Source organism: Candoia aspera, chromosome 5 (assembly GCF_035149785.1).
Source record: "Candoia aspera isolate rCanAsp1 chromosome 5, rCanAsp1.hap2, whole genome shotgun sequence".
NCBI classification, from domain to species: Eukaryota; Metazoa; Chordata; class Lepidosauria; order Squamata; family Boidae; genus Candoia; species Candoia aspera.
Window position 1 is genome coordinate 96,500,383 of NC_086157.1, and position 22,917 is coordinate 96,523,299.

Genomic DNA, 22,917 nt, shown 5'->3' on the forward strand with positions numbered 1-22,917 from the left:
CCTTGAGCATTACCTTACTGGCATGTGAAATGAGTGCCACTGTTCGATAGTTTGAACATTCTTTAGTGTTTCCCTTTTTTGGTATGGGGATGTAAGTTGATTTTTTCCAATCTGATGGCCATTCTTGTGTTTTCCAAATTTGCTGGCATATAGCATGCATTACCTTGACAGCATCATCTTGCAAGATTTTGAACAGTTGAGCTGGGATGCCATCGTCTCCTGCTGCCTTGTTATTAGCAATGCTTCTTAAGGCCCATTCAACCTCACTCTTCAGGATGTCTGGCTCTAGCTCACTGACCACACCATCAAAGCTATCCCCGATATTGTTATCCTTCCTATACAGATCTTCCGTATATTCTTGCCACCTTTTCTTGATCTCTTCTTCTTCTGTTAGGTCCTTGCCATCTTTGTTTTTGATCATACCCATTTTTGCCTGGAATTTACCTCCAATGTTTCTAATTTTCTGGAAGAGGTCTCTTGTCCTTCCTATTCTATTGTCTTCTTCCACTTCCGCACATTGCTTGTTTAAAAATAATTCCTTATCTCTTCTGGCTAACCTCTGGAATTTTGCATTTAATTGGGCATATCTCCCCCTATCACTGTTGCCTTTTGCTTTCCTTCTTTTTTGGGCTACTTCTAGTGTCTCAGCAGACAGCCATTTTGCCTTCTTGGTTTTCTCTTTCTTTGGGATGTTTTTTTTTGCCGCCTCCTGAACAACGTTGTGAACTTCTGTCCAGAGTTCTTCCGGGACCCTATCTACTAAGTCCAGTCCCTTAAATCGATTCTTCTCCTCCACTGCATATTCCTGAGGGATATTAGTGAGCTCATATCTAGCTGATCTGTGGGTCTTCCCTAATCTCTTTAGTCTGATCCTAAATTGTGCAAGAAGACGTTCGTGATCAGAACTACAGTCAGCTCCAGGTCTTGTTTTTACCGACTGTATAGATGACTGCCACCTTTGGCTGCAAAGGATGTAGTCAATCTGATTTCAGTGTTGTCCATCTGGTGAAGTCCATGTATAAAGCCATCTCTTAGGTTGTTGGAAGAGAGTGTTTGTTATGCAGAGTGAGTTGTCTTGGCAAAATTCTGTCAGCCTATGTCCTGCTTCATTTTGTTCTCCCAGGCCATGCTTACCTGTAATTCCAGGTGTCATTTGACTGCCCACCTTAGCATTCCAGTCTCCCGTGATGAAAATAACATCTCTTTTAGGCGTGTTGTCCAGTAGGTGCTGCAGATCCTCATAGAACTGCTCTACTTCAGCTTCTTCAGCATCTGTGGTTGGAGCGTATATTTGGATCACTGTGATGTTAGATAGCTTGCCCTGAATTCGAATTGAGATCATTCTATCGTTTTTTGGATTGTATCCAAGCACTGCTTTAGCCACTTGACTATTAATTATGAAGGCTACTCCATTTCTTCTGTGGTCCTCTTGTCCACAGTAGTAGATCTGGTGGTCATCTGATGTGAAGTGGCCCATTCCAGTCCATTTCAGTTCGCTGATGCCCAAAATGTCTATCTTTAATCTTGACATCTCACCAATAACCACATCCAATTTGCCCTGGCTCATAGATCTTACATTCCAGGTTCCAATGGCGTGTTGATCCTTAGAACATTGGATTCGCCGTTCACCACCGGCACCGTCGGCCGCTAGCCGTCCTTTCGGCTTTGAGCTAGTTGCGTCATCACGGCTGGGACTAGTTGAATAGTGGTAGGAAGGGAATAATTAAATAGGTTTTATCTTTTGGAGGGGAGAAATGTTTAGAAGGTTTATATGAACTTTTTTTTTCTTTATTTTAATATAAGGGGGAGGAGTAACTGTACTTAGTGATTTTTATTATGTGTTAAAGTGGAATGATTTATAGAAATAATGTGATGTTTTGGTTTAATATAGAGTAAGAGGTTGATTATGGAAATTTTTCTATATCCTTGCTGTTAAAAGTTGGAAGCCATATCTTTTTGTAAATTTGAAAAATTCTTCTCTTGGTTTTCCACACCTTTTTAGTTTTTTTTCTTTCTTTGTAGTTTTTGTTGTTCTGTAGTTTTCTTCCTTTGAAACTTAATAAAAATTTACTATAAAAAAATTACCTGGGAATAATGTGGAGAGGTAGGAGATAAGTTTTTACAGTACTAAAGAGATGAAAGGGGAAATAGATTTTGGGTTAGGATAATTTACATTACCTGTTTGGTGATACAAACTAGTCATGTCTTTGATTTTGATTTAATATTTCTTTAATAATGTATAAAAATTCTTTGTATATATATCACCTAAATATAATTAGTAGCTGGCATGAAAATAAACATGCTTTTGTCCTTTTCTTCAGTTTTGCTTATCAAAAACTGATAAGGAGCAATATGAAAAAGAAGAGAGGCCAGAATCTCAACAGGAAATTCTAAGAAGAGCTGCTAAAGATCTGCCCATCTATACTACAACAGCATCAAGAGGTAAGCCATTTAGGGACAGCATCAGCATTGGCTTCACTTGACCTGCACCAAATGTCTTATCTTTATTTCTACATCAATACACAGATTTTCTAAAATAAAACAGTCATTTTTTTCTGAAGTCTGTATCGTGCAAATAGTGCTAAAATGTTACTTAGCTAGGCTGAGTTGCAGAAGCCCCTTCACTAACAGCATATATCGTATTTACCATGTCAACAGGGTACTGGAGATACCCACTGTTTCCAAAGCTATTTCTGGTATTTTATAACAACTGAAAAGGGACAGTAGTATCCCCCTATTGAAGATAGTTTATCTTAAATAAATATATAATAGTTTCCTCTCCCTCTGAAAGTTTTGCATGGTTAGGTCAGTATTTGTTTGTTTGTTTATAAATAAATAAATAATAGGCTGTTGGAGAATTCTCACATTACTACATACACATTCATCTTTAAGATAGAACTGCCCTATTTATATTTTGAATTCTTATAGATTCTTTTTTGAGAAGTAGGAAAGCTCCAAACTCCTAATTTTAAAGCTTTGCTTTTCACATCTTGACTTTGAAATCTTCAATATAGCTATTAGATACTGCGATAGATGCCAGCTAATCAAACCTGATCGATGTCATCACTGTTCTGCCTGTGACCTGTAAGTATATACCGATTCTAGGTGGGATTGATGAGTCTGTGTTTTCAAGCACATCTTCAGGCCTCAAGTCACAGAGCTCCTTTTCCACATACAGGTAGTCCTCGCTTAGGGACCACTCATTCAGCAACCATTTGAAGTTGTGATAGTGCTGTACAAGTGGTACTTACAACTAGTCCTCAAAATTCCAGCCATTGCAGCAGCACCACAGACACGTGATCACAATTTGGGTACTTGGCAACCAGCTCACACGTTGGTTGCAGCAGCGTCCTGGGGTCACATGATCGCCATTTGCAACCTTCCCTGTCAGCTTCCCACAAGCAAGGTCAACAGGGGAGCCGGCAGGGAAGGCTGCAAGCCGCTCTGGTAAGTCCCCCTCCCTTCGTCTGCACCACACATGCCCTACTTCCCTGGGCCCCCCTGCAGTTGCACACATGTACACACCCCACACCCTCCTTCCTGGCCCTCCCTGCACTCATAGGCACCCCGTACTGTCCTTCCCAGGCATCCCTGGGCTTGCAGGCACCCCATGCCCTCCTTCTTGGGCTTCCCTGCGCTTGCACGCACCCTGCACCCTCCTTCCGGGCCTCCTTGTGCTCACCCCACACCCTCCTTTCCGGGTCTCCCCAGCACCCCCTCCCCAACTCACACGTGACCTGCGCCAGGCCTCCCAGGAGCTCCCCCACCCCCCTCGTCACCCCCATGCTCCTTACCTGGGACTTTCTGCTTCCCACTTAACAGCCCACGCATCTTAGGATACAACAACAACCACAACTGCCTGGATTGCCATCATTAAGCAATGCAGTCACATGACATTGCACTTTACAACTGTATTGCTTAGTGACAGCAATCCTGGTCCCAGTTGTCGTCGTTACTTGAGGACTACCTGTATAAGATGTTTCTTCATAATAATCTTTTGCAAATGGGAAAAAGTATCAAAATTCATTTAGTTAATTTGTTACATTTATATGAGAGAGATTGACAGGCACGGATTCACACAGTGACCTTCCATGGCTGAGAATGGGCTTGAACCTGGCTGTCCCCCATCCTAGTTATATTGTTCCTGAGTTTGTACAAACTATATTATCAGAACTAAGAATAATGTATAACCATGAGCCATTCTCTTTCCTATGAAGAAGTATATAATGGTTGTGATTTTATTGTAAATTGTGTCTTTAAAAAAATGTTCAAGTGAAGGAAAGTCATTACAGAGAGTAAGGGAGGAAGAGAAGAAAACAATCAAATTAATCTATGTATTCTGTGTTCCATGATAACATGTATGTATGTATAGTATATGTGTGTCTATGTGTATATATGAAATACCTAGAGCACTTCAATAAGTCTTATTTGGTTAAGTACCCACTTATTGGTAATTTGTATGGCCTGGATTCAGACATCAATCAAACAAATCTTTATTACGGGCATAGACCAGCATAAGGAGGGTGGGGTAGAAGCTAGAAGATATAAAAAATCTATTAAAACAGCAAGTATATATAAAAAACAAGAGTCTAAAAGAATCTAAAAGGTGGGGTAAGAGTATTAGATGAGTGTAGGGGAGCATGAAGGTTAGTAGGTGAAAGACTATCAAATTATAGAGCATACTAATGTGGAACTAGATGCTCATTAAGTCTAGTTTATGGCACAGGTCATCATCTGACGAATTTTAAGCACTGCTGCGCAGAATCTAGCAACATTATATGTTGTAGCAGGGTTGGTATCTGAAAGCAGCAGGGAGGTGTAGAATTGTCCTGTGCACCCTGGGTATTTATGTAGTAATGGTGAGATGAAGCTAGTATCAATGTCTCTGTAGTACAGGCACTGGAGAAGCACATGGTTTGTTGTTTCTGTGTGTCCAGAGTCACAAGGGCACGGTCTCTCTGGGTAAGGAATCTTCCTGTATCAGCCTTCAAGGATAGCTGAGGGGAGGGCGTGACATTGTGCCAGAGTAAATGCCTCCCAGTGTTTAGTTACGTGTGTCATAGGGGAGGCTGAGTACCAGTTGGATTCACTGGCAATACCATGATCATGAAAGTGGCTTTCCCAGGGTGAGGCTCATCCATCACACATATCAATTTAAACCAATAATTATGACTTATTAAACTAGCATATGAATAAGTACAGCCTCTACAGTGTTTATGAATCATGATAAACCATTTTTTCTAGAATTCTGGAAATTCTGTTTGAAATATTTCATCTTAGGAACTAACCAGCGTATTGGTGCACACTGCTCAGTGACATTCATTTGGGTCTTTCTGTGAGCAGAACAGATAAACTTCATTCAAGAATCTCAATGTTGGTTTATCATGCTTTCCATGCTAAGATGCCTTGCTTATCATTCCCAAACAAGCAAGCATTGGGAGCCATGGTTACTCAAAACTGCAATCAAATTATGTTTACATTGGTAATGTTGTGCAGTGACTGCAAATAAAAATCACAGTCTGGTGTGTGTCAGTGTTGCCATGGCATAGAAACATTGATTGCTCAGATACTCATGAATTTTCCTGATGGTCCTTTCAGAGAAATCTTTTAAAAACCCAGAGGGCTCAGACAGATTGATATCTCCAATCCACATTATTATGCTATACTACTACTGGATTTGTACTTTTTGCAGTGAAAACAGAGGTGGATGTGATTCATAATGTCCCTGAGGGGTTCTCATGTACAAATAATGCAGGCTCAAAACAGTCAGCTTTAAAATTTTGTACACAAGAAACAGCTGGCCACAGACTTATTCCTCCCTTTCCTATTGCTCCCCCAAATGAGAAAGGGTACAAATCTTTTTGTACCCCATGTTTTCCAGATAATCCCTGTTCCAGGTCCATCATGTGCAAGTGAGACAGAGATTAAATGTGCCCCGTATGATGAATAGGAAATTCATTGAATCTGTCCATTTCTTTCATTATGCTCTTCTTTCAATTACTTCCTTTCCCATCTTGCTTTTGGAAGTGTCTACACAGGAACCCTCTTCACTCTGATAGGAGCAAAGCAAAGGCTGGGGCAATTTGCCCATTTCATTTAGCCTTCCTCCTTTTGTTCCCCATTTCTATCCCATGGAGCTCAAACATCCTACTGCAAGTGGACCTGATTCTTGATGGCCCCACTTTATTCATTTCCCTGAGGGCAGCATCTTCACTGTGTTCTGTCCCTGAGCTTTCTCTTCCCCTCTTTCATTTCCACCCCCACCACCCAAAAAGCTTAAAGATGGCAGTTTTGGGAAAGTCTTTTTTCTTCCTTTTTGTATTTTCCCAGGGATGTCTTTGGGCCCCTTGTGGGTGCATTGCCAAGTCTCTGAAAGCACTGTATTGGGAACATACATACATACATACCCATCACACTATTCCCTTTCAAGGTAAGCAGTGGTATGCGAAGTACAAAAAGGAAGTAAGAAATAGTAAGCCAAAGAAATTAAAAGCATGAGGTAAGAAAAGGAAATGTAACTAAATCTAACACCATCCGCCTCTCCATACCTTTCTGTTCTTCCAAACTATTCTATCTCCCATATCCATAATCAGTTTAATCATTGATTGCCTTTTGTGCTTCAGTATTCTCACCTTGAGAATCTCATCAACTCCATCCAGTCACAACCTTCTTCGCCTTCGTCTTTCATTCAGTCCATTCACTCACCCTTCATAAAATTGTTCTGCAGTTTAATCCTTATTCTTTCCATATTACTAACCACCTTAGCATTCTATGTACTAGTCACTCTCCTTTGTAGCCAATTCACATCATTCATTCTTGTTTCTTTCTCTTGTTTTACTACACGTACTTAAGTACATGATTCTTACTGCATTCGACTTAATTTTATGTTTTCCTGCATACCCAACTCTCACTCCTATATGACAGAGTAGGCAGAAACATGCTTTTATGTATAGCCATGTTAACTTCTTTCAACAAATATTCCCATAACAGACCATATCATGCCTACTGCCTGTCTACCAGCATATGCATGCCTTTAAATTTCTCCATCTGTTTTCCCAACTTTAGTAAACATGCTACCAAAGTACACAAATTCATATGCTTAATCTGGGTTTTGCCATTTATGTGTAACTTGCAATCATTCACTCTGCTATCCTTGTCAAACACAATGACATTAGTCGTTGATACATTAATTTTCAAACCAGTATTTCTCAGAGCATCATACAAACTGTGTAGCATTCACTGCAAATCACTAGGTTCCCAGCCAACAACATTTTATCATCTTCATAAAAAATACATAGATCTCTTATGTCCCCAACCAACACATCTTTGACATCGTCACAAAGATTCCTTATATATTTATCCAGAAATACATTAAACAACAAAGGGGACATCACACATCCTTGTCTTACTCCCTGCTCAGTGTTGAATCATTTGCTAAGCATTCTATTTATTCTCACACATGCTTTACCTCTATAACATATCACTCCTACTACATTCAGCAACCAACTTTCAAAACATTCCATAATTCAAGTATATTCACTTTATCATATGAGAGCCAATTTGGTCTAGTGGTTAAGGTTCTAAGCTAGAAACCAGGAGTCTGTGAGTTCTAGTCTCACCTTAGGCATGAAAGCTGGCTCGGTGACCTTGGGCCAGTCACTCCCCCTCAGCCCAACTCAGTGCAATGTAGCCTCCTCATGGTGCACCCCGGGCAACGTGACTTGTCTCAGCTAAATAATCTACACATCTGGCTGCTGGACCTCACAAGGATTTCCAAGCAAGAAAAAGCAGCATGAACACCAAACTGCTATGCCAAATGATTAAAAAAAAACTTTATCATATGCTTTTCTAAATCAACAGTCAATAAACTTACTTTCTCATATTCATACATTTCTTAGCTGCTGAAAAACAAAAAGCTGGTCTGCATACTCCCTTCCTGCCATAAAGCTGCAATGCCTCAGATTTTGTTCCTTGTCAACTCTCATAGCCATTCAATCAAAATTCTTCCAAGCACCTTCCTATGCACACTTAACAAACAGCTCCCTATTTAGTTTTTGCATTCATTGCTGCTTACCTTTTTCTTTACATGGGGAAACAATACAATACAAACTTTATTGGACTCCATATACAAATAAATCATTTGGATTACTTCTGGAAGCAGTGGACAAGTCCATTGTATCCAACTGTTGTGCACTATACTTCCTTCTGCAGATAGTTTAGCAGATTAAGCCATGGACCCTGGGCCTCCCTACTGCTGTCTGCTACCTCCTCCTTTTCTCTGCTGGTCACCCAACCCATTCTTAGTAGGTGACCCTCTACCCCATGCACTGACTTTCTCACTGACAGCCTCCCAAGCCATGTTTAATAGGCCACTTATGGGCCTTCTCCTGCCACTACCCATCATTGCACCTCCTGTTCTCCCTCCCTGCTCATTGATAACATAGAACATTGTTTCAGTTCCACTCTGTGACACACACAAATATAATTCCCATGCAACTGTCTAAAATACTCCTTCCAGCATTTCTTCCTTTCTGTTTAATGCACAAAGCATTTCATCACTTTTGTTTTTAATTCCATTCACTCTATTGGAAGCTCCTTGTTTAAGCCTCTTCATCTACTTCCAAAACAGTTTTTTCAATCTCCATCAGAACTGTTCTGTGTTTTCTCTAATTCTTTTAAACTTAACTGTTCTCCACAACCATCTTTTTCTCTCTAAACCCATTATATAGTGTATTTTTACAATATGCATTTTCCCCATCCACAGTCTCTTTCAGTTGTTCATTCCACATAGCATCCTTTTTCATATTCCCATTAATATAATGTACTTATTTGGTACTCTCTAAAATAACCCTTTTCACTTGGTTCCAAAAAACATCCTTTTTTCTTAGTTCTACTTTCCATTCATTCTGTTGGGAGGTTATCTGTCTTATAAAACGTTCTTATACTGGACTCGTACTTATGCAGTCATTCTACTTTCATATTTCTTTCACTTCTTTTGTTTTCTTCCATGTCCATTTTTTCCCAAGATTTGCTCTTGACATTACCAAATAATGATCTGTCCCACATTCTGAACCCTTTATTTCCTTTGTAATCTTCACTAATTCTCTCATTCTTTATGAGAGCATCATAAGCTATCAGATCAATCAAGCTTTTAGTTTTATATTCATTGTTTCACTATGCAGATGCATTATAGACTTACGTTTAAACACTTATCTTTCCTTATGTTCATTCACTGGAATGTAACATCAGCTATCAGCAGCCTATGAATTCCTACTTTCATGCACATCCACAACAATCTAGATGGCACCAATTCATACTTTCTGACATACATTTTAGCACTTTCGTTCATAATTACATCTTCAAATCCCTGCATGTATTTATCAACTCCACTACACAAAATTAGACAACCTTCATTCAGTTCTATTTCAGTGTATCCATTTCTCTTAGTTTCACAGACACACCAATTTTCATTTCATACAATTTCATTCCATTAGCTAATCCATGTTCTATATCATCTACTCCTTTTACATCTCAAGAGGTAATATTTCATTTGCTATGGTTGTCACAAGGTAGCCCATAGATACTCTTCACCACCCATCATGACTTTAGTCATTTGAAGCTTTCACATAATATTTTTAGTAATATAGGAAAGCATAGACTATGTTACCAGTCTTAGTCATAGCCCAGTGCCACATGCAGCATTCCCTGCTGATCCTAAGGGGAAAAAAAACATCAGTTTTGGTACATTTTGGGTAGTATGCTACAAGCACAACCAAAACTCATGTTACTCCAAGCTGCTCATGCTATTCTGTGCAAGCTACCTTGTAAAGTCAATCTACTGTTGCTGTATCCTGCCAGCTCAAGAATGCAATATACTGACACACACTCAGGATGCACATATTGGGAACATGGAGGTAAAAAAAAATACAGAAAGGAAAAATTAAATAACCACTCAGTCCCACATCTCAAAGTAAATTATGTACCCATGGGTGTGCTGTGCTTTATTTTATTTTTTAAGTTAAAGATAAGCCAGTTACATCCCATATAATGTATGCTTTTGAGTTTGTGACAGAAGTAAGGTAGGAGGTCTACTTCATTCTCTTCACTACTCTGCTTCCCTGGAATGTACAGCCCATAGTACTCCTTCCCACAACCTTTTGAATTCCTGTGTCAGCATTACAGCCATCAGCTGAACAACCTGTGATAGAACATGCATTCAACATATCATTAATGCTGTTGTGCTACAATAATCTGCTTTAGACTATGCTACATACTATAAATATTGGATTGGGAAAGAAGGATGCGGTCTGTAGAAGCTGTGTGTGATGCTCTGAGGTAGCCATTTTCAAAGGTGATTTAACATTTTAATTTGAATGAATGCTAAGGGTTGTAAACATCAGATGCATGAAAAAAGTCCTTCCGCCGACTTGAAAATGAAGGGTACCAGTAGAAAAGTTGTAAGCATGTGGAAGAAGGGCAAGGTTAAGCAGGGAGGGAGCTGCTTACCACGCTTTCCTCATGCCATTTTTCTGTGCCAAACGCCTCTTTATTGTTCTTCCATATGCAGGGGAATATACACACATGCATGCACCCCTCTGTCCATTTCTTCTTCCAGTTGTAAAATGGATTGAGTGAAAAGCATTAAGCTCTAAGGATTAAGCATGCCTCTCCCTTCTTTCTGAAGCTATATCAGATTTTCTTGACTGCGTTGCACTGTGAAAGAACGGATATGGGAGAACTTCGGGGGTCTGCTTTGTAATACTTCGTTTGGCGCTGACTGCTAGAAACAAACTGGGGGGCAAAGGTGGAGTGATCAGTGGGTTTCCAAGATGTTACAATGCTTGAATAGGCTTTGAAAGATTGAGATTAGATATATTTATCGGGGGGGGGGGAAGCATACTAAGTTTCTTTTACAGTATCTCCTTTGCAGTGATTCAAATGTCATCCTTTTTTTTTTTTTTAGATGTGTACTGAAAATGGATCATCATTGTCCTTGGTATGGTTTCTTTATTCTTTTATTCTCGTTTTTGGTTTCATACCAAAACAAATAACTAAACTCTTTATTATTGGGTATGCACAAAATGAGTTAAGAGTAGGAATAACTAGGAATAATTAGGAAAAATTTAGAGAGTGACCTACTAACAAAGTCTAAATTTAAGTTAGGTTGATTTTTTATTTTCTTAAAATAAAAACCTTAGGTTATTTTCTCACTAGCAAGAAACAGCACATTCTAGAAGCATCCAACTATAATTGTGTGGAGATAACAGTAATGAAGGCAGGCTTTGTAACACTTCAAGGATAGCTGGGTAATGCCCTGATGATACTCTAAATTACTAGTTTGTGATGGTCTTAAACAGTCATGATTCATTAAATTAATGGAAGCTTTACCATTAACATGGATAAGAGCAAGGCTAAACGGTAGCATTGTTAGCAATATTTGATAAATACATAAAATATATTACTGTTCTGTTCTGAGTTCTTATTGAATGACTAGAACAGAGATGGGAATCCTGAAGCCCCAAGGCCATCTTTGGCCTTAGACCCCTCTTTTGTGACATCCCCAACAACTATCACAGTAGTCCTCGGTTTATGAGGGCAGTTGGAACCGGAATTGCTGTCACTAAGCGACGCAGTCATAAAGTGAAATATTACATGACCACACCACTTAGCAACAGCAGTTACGGCAGTCCCACTTGTCATCGTTAAGTGAGGACCATGTGGGTTGTTAAGCAAGGATCTCACGTGATCGTGACTTCGATTTCCTGCCAGCTTCCCCATTGACTTTGCTTGTGGGAAGCCGGCAGGGAACGTCGGAAGTCACGATCACGTGACTGCGGATCGCTGCAATGGCTGAAACTCTGAGGACTGGTCATAACTAACACTCATTCAGTGCCATCGTAAGTTTGAACGGTCACTGAATGAGTGGTCATTAAACAAGGACCAATTGTGTGAGTATATGCATATGCCTGTACATGTAGGCATTTTTATTCCAAATGCTATGCATAGCAGGTGACAGTAACTTTATTTTTATTTATTTATTTATCTAATTTATATAGCTGCCCATTTCACTTTTACAAGCGACTCTGGGCAGCTTACAACAAGTTAAAACAATAAATACCTGAAAAACACTATAATTATGAACAATTAAAAACATCAAAACTATTTAAAAAATGAGCTAAAATAAAAAAGGCAAAGGGATGTTAATAGTAACGGAGCCACCTCACTATCTCACCCGTCCTCTGCTTGACTTGCTTGACTTAAAGGACAACAATTTCACTTCAGGTTTTTAAGTTACTGAAACATTTGCCCTGTTTGAAAGCATTGGAGGTCAGAATGTATGGCATGGCTCATGAGTTGGCTATGCTGATGGCTGTTTGTGGTTTATCTCAGTGGCCAATTATGTATTTACTGTTACGCTGTTGTTGATGTTGTGTTTTTAATCGCTGTTAGCCGCCCAGAGTCATTATGATGAGATGGGCAGCCATATAAATTGAAATAAATAAATAAAGTGTACTGTAATGCAAACTTTATGCTCAGCCTAATTCTGGAGCAGGCATAAGACTCCTCTCTGGACAATACCAGATTCTCTGCCCAACCTGATTTTTATTTTTATTTCTCTTTCCTTTTCTAGGGTGAATAACTGTGTGGGATTTTCCAACTACAAGTTTTTTCTCCTCTTTTTATTTTATTCCCTCCTGTATTGTCTATTTGTTGCTGCTACAGTCCTGCAATATTTCATAAAGTTTTGGACAGTAAGTTCTTTAAAATTAGAAATTTTGAACATTAAAAAAAGTTTCTGTGCAAGATTCAGGAGCACTGTGCTTTCATGCTTCACATTATACATAACTGTCACCAGTTTGAGGTGAAGCAGTAAAAAATACTAAATCGTTATATTTTATTTATTAATACATGGTTTTAGGTTCACTGCAGCCGGATTTGCTATTTTGTGGATCACACCTTTTATGTTGGCTTTTCATGCATGTTTTAAGAGAGCACATTATATTTGTATGACATTTATATCAACATTGCCCTCTTCTAATTTCAAAATCGATCTGATATTCTAATCCTCATTCTGGTTGAATAGCATGACCTGGCTCCCTAAATCAGATTAATTTTAATGTGCTACATGTTGCTTCAAGCCTATGAAATTGCGATGTTGTGGTTTTGGAAAAGAATTGGCTAACATTCATAGACTGTGAGGGATGTTACTAGATTGTGAACAATTTATATAGTAAATAAGTATAATGTGAAACATTTGATAATGAAAAATAACTTGTGCCTGCATTTTTGCATTAGAAAAATATATTTTTTACCCAGTTAAGCCATGAGGGATGATTTATTCTTACCTTGCACACACCTATAACACCTTTCCATGATTCAGGCAGGTATAGACATTTCTAGATGTTCCTTTTCTCTTCTTGGCATGTCATGGTAGATGCACAATTAGTAATGAAGACTTTGTATTGAGTCATAGCTGAGAAATTATTGGACAATAGGATTCTTAATTTTGAAATTTGAAATGTTTGATTTTGAAATTTGTTTTGAATTTGTTTTTAAGATCTTGATGCATTCCAAACTTTGCAACAGTAATTCCCCAATTTACATATAATGGAAAACGAATTAACCAAACCCTTCCTGGATATCACAGCATGCCCCACCAAAATAAAAAGTGGTATGTGCTAAGATAATCTTAGCTTATCAATGTCTTGGCTTATTAAGGCATAATATGTATGCTTGAATTGGGAGAGATGTTAGTTGAGGATGAGATTCCTGACTGAACCAGCAGTCAACCTGGAGGATACATTTTCAAGTCAAGCGTTCTGTCTCTGACACTGCAGTTACATTTTGATATTACTAAATATCCAGGGAAAGGGGTTTTCTTCCCCCCCTCCCCCCCTCCCCCCTCCCCCTCCCCCTTCCTTCCTTCCTTCCTTCCTTCCTTCCTTCCTTCCTTCCTTCCTTCCTTCCTAATGGGATTTAGCTTAGATATATGTATTAATTTTCTGTAGAAGATTTTTGTTTTATGAATAGGGAGTTAGTCCTGAGGAAAATATAGTAGCTATTGTTTTCTGCACCTCTGAGCATATGCTGTATCTGAGGTTTGCTTAATTAATCTAGGAAACCTTGTAAGTTAAGTGGAGCACATAACATGTAAATATCGTCTCATGTAACTCTTATTCTTTTACACAGATGTGCATCAGGTACAACATAGCACTCCATTTTTTTAATGACTGCACAGACAACCTATAGGCCATATGTATCCAAAGCATCCATTTGTAGCCCTCCGATTTCCCCCTGGAGTAGAAAGAGCTGGAATCCTTTGTTTTTTCTCCTATTTTTCAGATATTTGGAGAGGTTGAAGGGCCCAAATGGGTGCTTAAGCTTTATAGAGGTTTAAAGACCTAATTTTGCCTCTTAACCCCTCTAAGAAATTATCAGGCCAATAATTCTTGGTTTTGGAGATAATAAAGACTAAAATAAGCACTTTAAAATTGCAGTCTTAGCACTTGGTAGCACTGTGGATTATCTAGAAAGCTAAACAGTTTTGGCACTTAGACAAGACTGGAAAGTTAAACAAAATTCCAGAAGAGGCAGTGGTAAATGACTTTTATATCATACCAAGAAAACTGTACATTTGTTTCCATGTACAGGTAGTACTCACTTAACGGCGGTATTTGGGACCAGAATTTCCATTGCTAAGCATCGGTTATAAAGCACAACGTCATGTGAACTTAGCAACGGCAATCCCTGCAATCCCCATTGCCGATGTTAAGCGAGGATCATGGGTGATTAAGCAAGGACCCCCTCGCAACTTCCTGCTGGCTTCCAACAAGCAAAGTCAATGGGGAAGCTGGCAGGAAGTCACAAGTCCCAGGTGGCTCACGAGCAGGCTGGCAGGTGGGAAAGTGGCTGCTCCGGTGCGAGCATGGCCAGGCTGGGGGTGGCTGCTGCTGGGTGAGGTGAGGGAGGGTGCTGTACAAGGCTGCAGCTGGCTGAGGGAGGGTGCACTGGCAGGAGGCACAGTACCAGTGGGTCCAGGGATGGCTGCTGCCAGGTAGGGGAGGGTGCATAGTGGGCTGCTGTGGGCACACACACTATGGAATATGAGATCCCAGGGCTCCTCAGGAGAAAAAGTGGGAATGCAAGCAACTTACAGGAGCATCTTGCTACCTTCCTTGCTGGCTTCCCCATTGACTTTGCTTGTGGCAATACGGCAGGAAAGGTCACAAATGGTGATCACATGACCACAGGACACTGATACTGTTGTAAGTGCGAGCCAATTGCCAAGCGCCCAGGTCACAATCACGTGATCACAGGGGTGCTGGGGCAGCCGAAATTTCAAGGACCAGTCCTAAGTACCACTCGTTCAGTGCTGTTGTAACTTCAAACAGTCACTAAACAAGTGGTTGTTAACCGTGTAGCCACTGGTGGTTGTGTGGTTGTGTAACCTGTAGTCACTAGAAGTCAGGCTCAACTTGAGGATCACTTTACTTTTAAGTCTCTCCAAAGCTTAAGGCACCTATTTCTTGTCTTTCAGAGCTCCAGCCCCGCTCCCCCAAAACAGCAAACACCTCCATTCTGTCCACCCAGATGATGTCATGACATCAGGCACACCCCCTGCAGCTTCTAGATAGGACATAGAGATAAAGCATAGTCCTCTTAACCAAAACACTGTAACATCCTTGGGTTATGAACTGGCTTGAGAGTTCTTTAGGTACACTACCAACTTAAGTATTAATTACAATATATTACTGAAGAATTATTTTCTGTTTAAAAAAATTACACTGACTATTACATTTGAAAAACTTTAGGGATCCTATTACACTTTTTAATAATTTGATTATTAACTGGAACCAAATGCTAATAGAAGTGTGTTTTCCATTGTTTACTGAAGATTGTGCATAGACTGATAATGCTGACTGGTGGTAGAACGTTGTTGTTCTATTTGTCTGTATTTAAAACAAAGTCTCAAGAATTTTGGTTTGCTTTTGTTTCATACACATTTGTGGTACCTTTTGTTTGCTAAGATTTATATTTATTGGTGGGTTCAGCGACCCACCTACAGGGCCGTGCAGAGGAATTTGCTGAGCATCTGCAGGACAAAATCGCTCGGATCCGCTCCAAGTTGGACTCCAGGCATGAGGCGTGGTCTGGAGAGATACCAGGGGAACAGGCTTACCCAGTTATCTGGGAGCAGTTTGATCCTGTTGGACCTGAGGAAGTGGACAGGATCCTATGGACAGTAAATGCCACCACATGCCATCTAGACCCATGTCCCTCCTGGCTAGTAAAAGCAGGCCGGGAGGTCACATGTGGTTGGGTCCATGCGATGGTTAATACATCCTTGGGAGAGGGGGTGTTCCCGGCAGCCTTTAAAGAGGCGTTGGTACACCCCCTCCTCAAGAAGCCACCGCTGGACCCTACTGTTCTGGGCAATTTTCGTCCAGTCTCCCATCTCTCTTTTTTGGGGAAGGTGATTGAGAAAGTGGTGGCTTTGCAGCTCCAGAGGGTCCTGGAGGGAACGGATTATCTAGACCCCTTTCAGTCAGGTTTCAGACCCGGTTATGGGACAGAAACGGCATTGGTCGCACTTATGGATGATCTCTGGTGGGAGCAGGATGGAGGCAGTGCATCCATCCTCGCTCTGCTTGATCTCTCAGCGGCTTTCGATACAATCGACCATGGTATCCTTTTGGGGCGGCTCAGGGAGTTGGGGGTGGGAGGCGTAGTCTTACGCTGGTTCACCTCCTTCCTCCAGGGCCAATCCCAGTTGGTGTTGATAGGGGAGGAGAGATCGGCCCCGCGGCCCCTTCTTTGTGGGGTGCCACAGGGATCAGTACTCTCCCCTCTCCTTTTTAACATCTACATGAAACTGCTGGGTGAGATCATCCATCACCATGGGATGAGGTATCATCAGTAGGCTGATGATACTCAATTGTATATCTCCATCCCGGGTGAAATAAGTGATGCCGTGACCACCCTCTCCGAGTGTCTGGGGGCTGTGGGGGCCTGGATGGGGAACAACAGGCTTCAACTGAACCCTGGTAAGACCGAGTGGCTGTGAGTTAATGGTTCTTCTGTATCCGGGACATTAACATCTCTGGTTCTGGATGGGGTTGCACTGCCCCAGACAGACCCGGTGCGTAATTTGGGGGTCCTCCTGGACTCACGGCTCCTGCTCGAAGAGCAAGTGGCAGCTGTGGCCAGGAGAGCCTTTGTGCAGCTACGTGCTGTACACCAGTTACGCCCCTTCCTGGACCAGGAGGCCCTTCGAACAGTCACTCATGCCCTTGTTATCTCTCAGATAGACTATTGCAATGCGCTCTACATGGGGCTATCCTTGAAAAGTATCCAGAAGCTTCAGCTGGTCCAGAATGCAGTTGCGCGAGCTGTTTTTGGTGCCCCCAGAAGGGCACATGTAACACCACTGCTGCGCGAGGTGCATTGGGTACCAGTTTGCTTTCCGGTCCAATTCAAGGTGTTGGTTATCACCTTTAAAGCCCTACGTGGCATGGGACCAGGTTACCTGAGGGACCGCCTCTTCCCCATTACATCAACCCATCCCACCCGATCATGCAGAAAGGGCATGCTACGGACCCTGTCTGTAAAAGAATTTCATCTGGCGGGGTCCAGGAAGCGGGCCTTCTCTGCAGTAGCTCCCGCCCTGTGGAACATGCTGCCCCCGGAGGTGAGATTGGCCCCATCGCTCCTGGCCTTTCGGCGGAGTCTGGACCTGGTTCTGCTGCCTCGCTTGGGGTGGAGAGGGGAATAGAGTTACATGGGGATGGTTGTTATAGACCACTCCTCCCACACTTGGACTGTTTTAGATCTTTCATTGCTTGGATTTTTATTCTTTATTTTTATTTCTATTTATAGTATTTTTATTGTATTTTATTATTCTGATGGTTTTAATCATTTGTTGTGAAACCGCCCAGAGGCCTCTGACGGGAGGAGATGGGCGGGGATAAATTAGATAGATAGATAGATAGATAGATAGATAGATAGATAGATAGATAGATAGATAGATAGATAATGAGTAAGAACCTTCATAAAGCATAAAGATTATTCAATCAACAAATTGTTTCTAAAGTTAGTTTTACATCAGCTGAATCTATTCCTTTTTCATTTCAGCTGTATTTAAATTATGCAAATCAGCCAAAGTCAAGCACTTTTAAATATTTTTAACACATGGCTTTTCTTCGTAATTGAAGTTTTAAAAAATTAGAATACTTATTCAGCTCTGGCTGGCATGTCCTGCTTTTGGTAGCTGTTGAAGCAGAAGTAACAAATTTTTGATGAAAGTGATACAGCTCATTAAATTGTGGGCAAGCTGCTGTTTTTTCTTACTCTAACTGTAGGGAAGATTCCAAAAAAAACCCTTTAGTTTATTCATCTGCAGCATAAATGAGCCTGACTAGTTTTAAAAGAAGTAGGAAGTTAAAACTGGAATAATCAGGACCTAAGCTGACATGTTGTACTAGCCTTATCAGGGTTTATTTATTTTATTTATTTAAAACGTTTGTATAGCCACCCATCTTAAACTCTGGGTGGCTTACAGCCAATGAAACAATATAAAACCACCAAGAATAAACTAAAAACAGAAAAACCTGGTGCCGCAACCACACTTCCCTGATGCCGCTCACATTCTCATCTTACCCTGACCTTGTCCTGTCCCAGTGCCTGGGAAAAGAGCCAGATCTTGGCTCTCCAGAAGGATAGAAGGGGAGGGGCTTGTGGTTTCTCAGGGGCAGGGTGTTCCGTAGGGCAGGGACTGCAAAGGAAAAGGCACATTTCTGAGGACCCACAAGATGGCAATTTTAAGGGAAGGGACCTGGAAAATGCCTACCTTTTCCACTCTGGTGGAATCAGATACCCTCAGAGAGAGGCAGTCCTATAGATAACCTGTTTTGTTTGTTTTGGGCTTAGTTTATTAATTAAGGCTAAGCTGTAACGTGGTTTGTTTTTATTGAGTTGCATGCAACCAGCCTTTGTATTTCATAAACTATGAATTATTATTTACCATGATGTATTATTTTGTGGTTTAATCCAAACCACCGTAAACCATAGTTTAGCATCATAGGTGAACCATGTCGGTATTTTAGCCAAACGGCTCTGTATGCGTGTATGGGATCTGTAGTCTCTGTAGATCTGTAGGTACTTGTTATTCTGTAGGTTTCTTTGCATAAGCCCTAGGTGGTTACCCACGTGTGTGTGTGACTTCTTTCCATGATTTGTTCTTCCAAGAGATACTCCTAATTCCCTCTGTTTGTCAAATAAGTACATTTCAGCTTACTTACGTTTTGCCAAAACTGTAGTTAGAAATTGTGAATCTTAATGGTTGTTGAAAATAGGGTGAGAAATCTGTAGATATCCCGATACACTTGGACTGCCTGCTTCCATTAGTCCAAGGCAACAGGCCCAATGATCCGAGCATGACAGAGCTTACCATTAAACAGAATCTGGAGAGCTGTAGGGATCCTCAGATGCCCAAGATCTGCGCTTTTCTAGATCCACTGTGTAGGTTTTAGGCTAAGGTTTTTTTATGTAGCATTCTGCAGCAAAATTGCTCATTATGTCCCCTTTAACATTTCACATTAAGTATCAAATATTTAATTGTGTATTACCTTATTAACTTAAGAGGACTATCTTTTAAAAAAACAAATTATCCTGAACTTTGGTTGTTGCCTGAAGGATTGTTTGCCTGGTAAATTTAACCCTTTTGTGACACCTAAACAGGGTTTCTTTTCTTCTCTTTGCCTTGTCTCCATCTCGTTTTGCTGCTTTTATTCTCTTTCGTTCCCTCCCAAGGTAATTATCCCATTATCTTCCTTTTTTTTCTTCTGTTTCTTCAGAAGGAGAGAAGATTGAAGGGGAGGGGGGAGAGAGAGAGAGAGAGAATGTATGTGTATGCACACATCTGTATAGGAAATCCAATTCATTTTCTAAACCTTGTCACTCAGTTATTAATTCATGTTATTGTGGAGTCCTTGGTGCTCTCTCAGTTGGTTGTTTGCTTGCAGACATTTCATTACCTGACTGGGTAACATCATCAGTGCTGGTGAGTGGGGGGTTTGCTCCCTGTTTATATACAGTAGCTTGCCCTGCCAGTGTTGGTGGAGGAGTGGTTTTCTCCTTGGTAGTTCCTTGATTAGAGTATTGTTTTCTGCTTGATTGTTTGTCTGGTGTTAATCCCTACTTATCTGGGGGTTGGCTGCTGGAGGGGATATGTTCTTTTTTGTTTCCTTTCTAGGTTTTTTATTGTCTCTTTTGAATGGTGTGTAAATGTGGTTTATCTCTATGTGTCTGTTGATGGCTGATTTGTTTGAATGCCAAGCTTCCATGAATTCCCTAGAGTTTGGGGGTTTAGCTTGGTCTAGGATGCTCACAGTTTCCTGGTTGAAACTATGGTTGAGTCTGTCCATGTGTTGTGAGATTAAGGAGTTTTCATCGTGACTTGTGACTGCTTCATGGATGCTCTCTGCTAGTCTTCTGCCTGTTCATGCCTGTTCATGTTATTAATTTTTTCTCATGGCTTTTTGTTGGAATATTGCTTCCAGCACATGTGCATACACTTAAAAAGGCTGCCATAGGTACATATATATCATATAAGCAGGGAGGAATTTCCAGGATTGATTTCAACTGGAGTTGGCAACCTAAGGTTACAAGGTGGGAAAGCTGGACAGGGCATGTATGTTTTGTCTCTGTTAATACTTTTTTTCCTAACTTTTCTTCCGGGAGGTTGGTGGGGGAGTGCAGGGTCCATTTGGATTAAGGGGTCAGAGAAATCAGATAATAAATCAGACTGTCAAAATGCTTTCCTTTGTAGTTGGATAACAAATTTTAGTTTGACAAATGTAAATAGTAATTACCAGGAGGTTTCTTGGTTGTATTTCTGTTGTAGAGATGGCTTCAGATAATGAAAATTAGAGAGAGCAATGAATAGATCTCTTAATTTTAATGGTGTGCTTTGACTGTACACCATTAAAATCAGTGACTCATTATGCAAACACAGGTTCATCTTCACATATTCATACAGTGAATGTAGACTACTGGCCTCTTGACATTGAATACTGCACGCTTTACACCTTGTGCACGCAAAGACCATCAATTTTCTAACAGCATTTTTACTGTTTCTGAACACTAGTCTTAAGGGGTTATAGCTGTTTAATAAATTGTCTTTATTTGCACAAAGCTTTGCCGCAGGAAATCTGCTGAGAATTGTCCAAAGGTAAAATGCAATTTAAGCTGAAGTCTGTTCTAGTATGTTCTTTTGTACATTTATTTCTGATAGTGGGTCACAAGATTATTGCAGTTTTTCTAGCCCTTTATAATTAGCAACATGTATTATATTTAATGCCTGAGGGAGAAATTGGTTCTCTTAAGAGTAGCACATAAAGACAGAAAATTAAATGGATGTTAATACTATCTACATCTTATTAATAAAGAAGCAATTTCAGTTCCCCTTCTATTTTACCTATCATTGTTTAAAAGGAATATGCTGTTCAATACTTATATGAAGCTCTTAACTGTTTAATAGGGTATTTAGTAATTTGAGCATATAAAAATTGTGCTACATTAGTAAAACACTGAACTTTTTTCTCAACACATGAATCTTCAGTATATGGAAAATATTTTTAAAATCTATGAAGAGTTTCCTGTTCCTTTTACCTGCTTACAGTGTAGTCTGTGTTATGATATGAAGCTGTTTTGAAATGTATGAGATTAAAAATATTTAATCTTGTTTAAATAGTTTAAACCTTCAGAATGTTTGCCACAAGCCTCTGCAGATAAGTGAGATGATTCTGAATAGGCCACTGCTGTATCTTCAGAGGATGTGGTCCAGAGTCCAGACCATCTCAGGATGGTTTCCTCACACCTGCAGCTTGATTCCCTTCCCCTTCTCCCTGCACACAAAGAAGAATAATCAGTATAAAGAGAATAAAGGAAGGTCACTGCTTCCTTTGAACTTGAAAGTGCCTGCGTGGTGAGGAAACTATGCTAGAAATTGGTTCTTGCTCTCCCAGCCTAGATTATGCCTTCCCTGAACCATCAGTATCAGATTCCTTGAGCTGTCAGTTCACTGCTGAAAAAATCTGTACTGGACGAAACTCATGCTTTCTGAGCTCACAATATTTGGGGAAGAAGGGCAGCAGGCCAAGGAATAGTAGTCTTTTGTTCCCCTTCTTACATAATGCTTTGTGGACTCCCTCTTTTAGGAACTGTTATTCTTGTGTAGGCTGAAAATGGAAAAGGTTGGATTACTTCCCACACTGATAGTCAGAAATATACATTTTTGGATTTTAAACTTTTGTATATCCCTTAAAGTGGCTATCCAGATCACCCAACAATAAAACATTAACACATTTTCTTTTAAAATGTGTAGTAAGGCAGTAAATAAAAATTATAATCTCACGCATACATGTCCCAGTTAAAAGAAGAACAAAGTGGAATACTTCCTCCATTTAGTTTAATTTTAATTAGTTTATAGATCAATCCTTCTCTGATTCCCTCTCAAGATTATACTGGGAGAAGGGAGAAAAATGCTGCAGTTTTGCTTTTCCGCACCTCATACACAACCATACCGGCCATTTTCTTAATACCAGCTTAATCTTCAAATTGATTTCAATAGAAGGTGTTAATCTACTCCATCTGAAAGCTGCCCGTAGACATGGTTTGGAATGTGTTGGGGATTGGAAATACTGAATACTGTGGGTTCTGCAGATCCAAATGCAATGTGAGGTTGCCTCTTTGCTCTGCTCTCCACCACTGCTGAAATACCAACCACAGATGTTTCCATAGTGGCTGCAGGTTGAATCTGAAGGTCAACCTTCTCTTCTATAGATAGAAGTTCTCTTCTCCCTTAGAGGAGTAAATCCTGGGAAGTCATCCCAGCAGTCAGGATTCCTGTCTTAAAAT

The 22,917-nt window shown here is 40.4% G+C and overlaps 1 protein-coding gene across 2 annotated transcripts in view; it reads left to right on the plus strand.

Annotated features, from left to right (window-relative positions):
- The window catches only part of ZDHHC20 (zinc finger DHHC-type palmitoyltransferase 20), a 71,006-nt gene that overhangs the window by 36,098 nt on the left and 11,991 nt on the right, over positions 1-22,917 (plus strand). For both annotated transcript variants that reach the window (XM_063305767.1, XM_063305768.1), the window contains exons 4-7: positions 2,322-2,442; positions 3,015-3,084; positions 10,964-10,996; positions 12,632-12,752. In XM_063305767.1, coding sequence (XP_063161837.1) covers positions 2,322-2,442; positions 3,015-3,084; positions 10,964-10,996; positions 12,632-12,752 — 345 coding nt within the window. The remainder of the gene's footprint in view (positions 1-2,321; positions 2,443-3,014; positions 3,085-10,963; positions 10,997-12,631; positions 12,753-22,917) is intronic.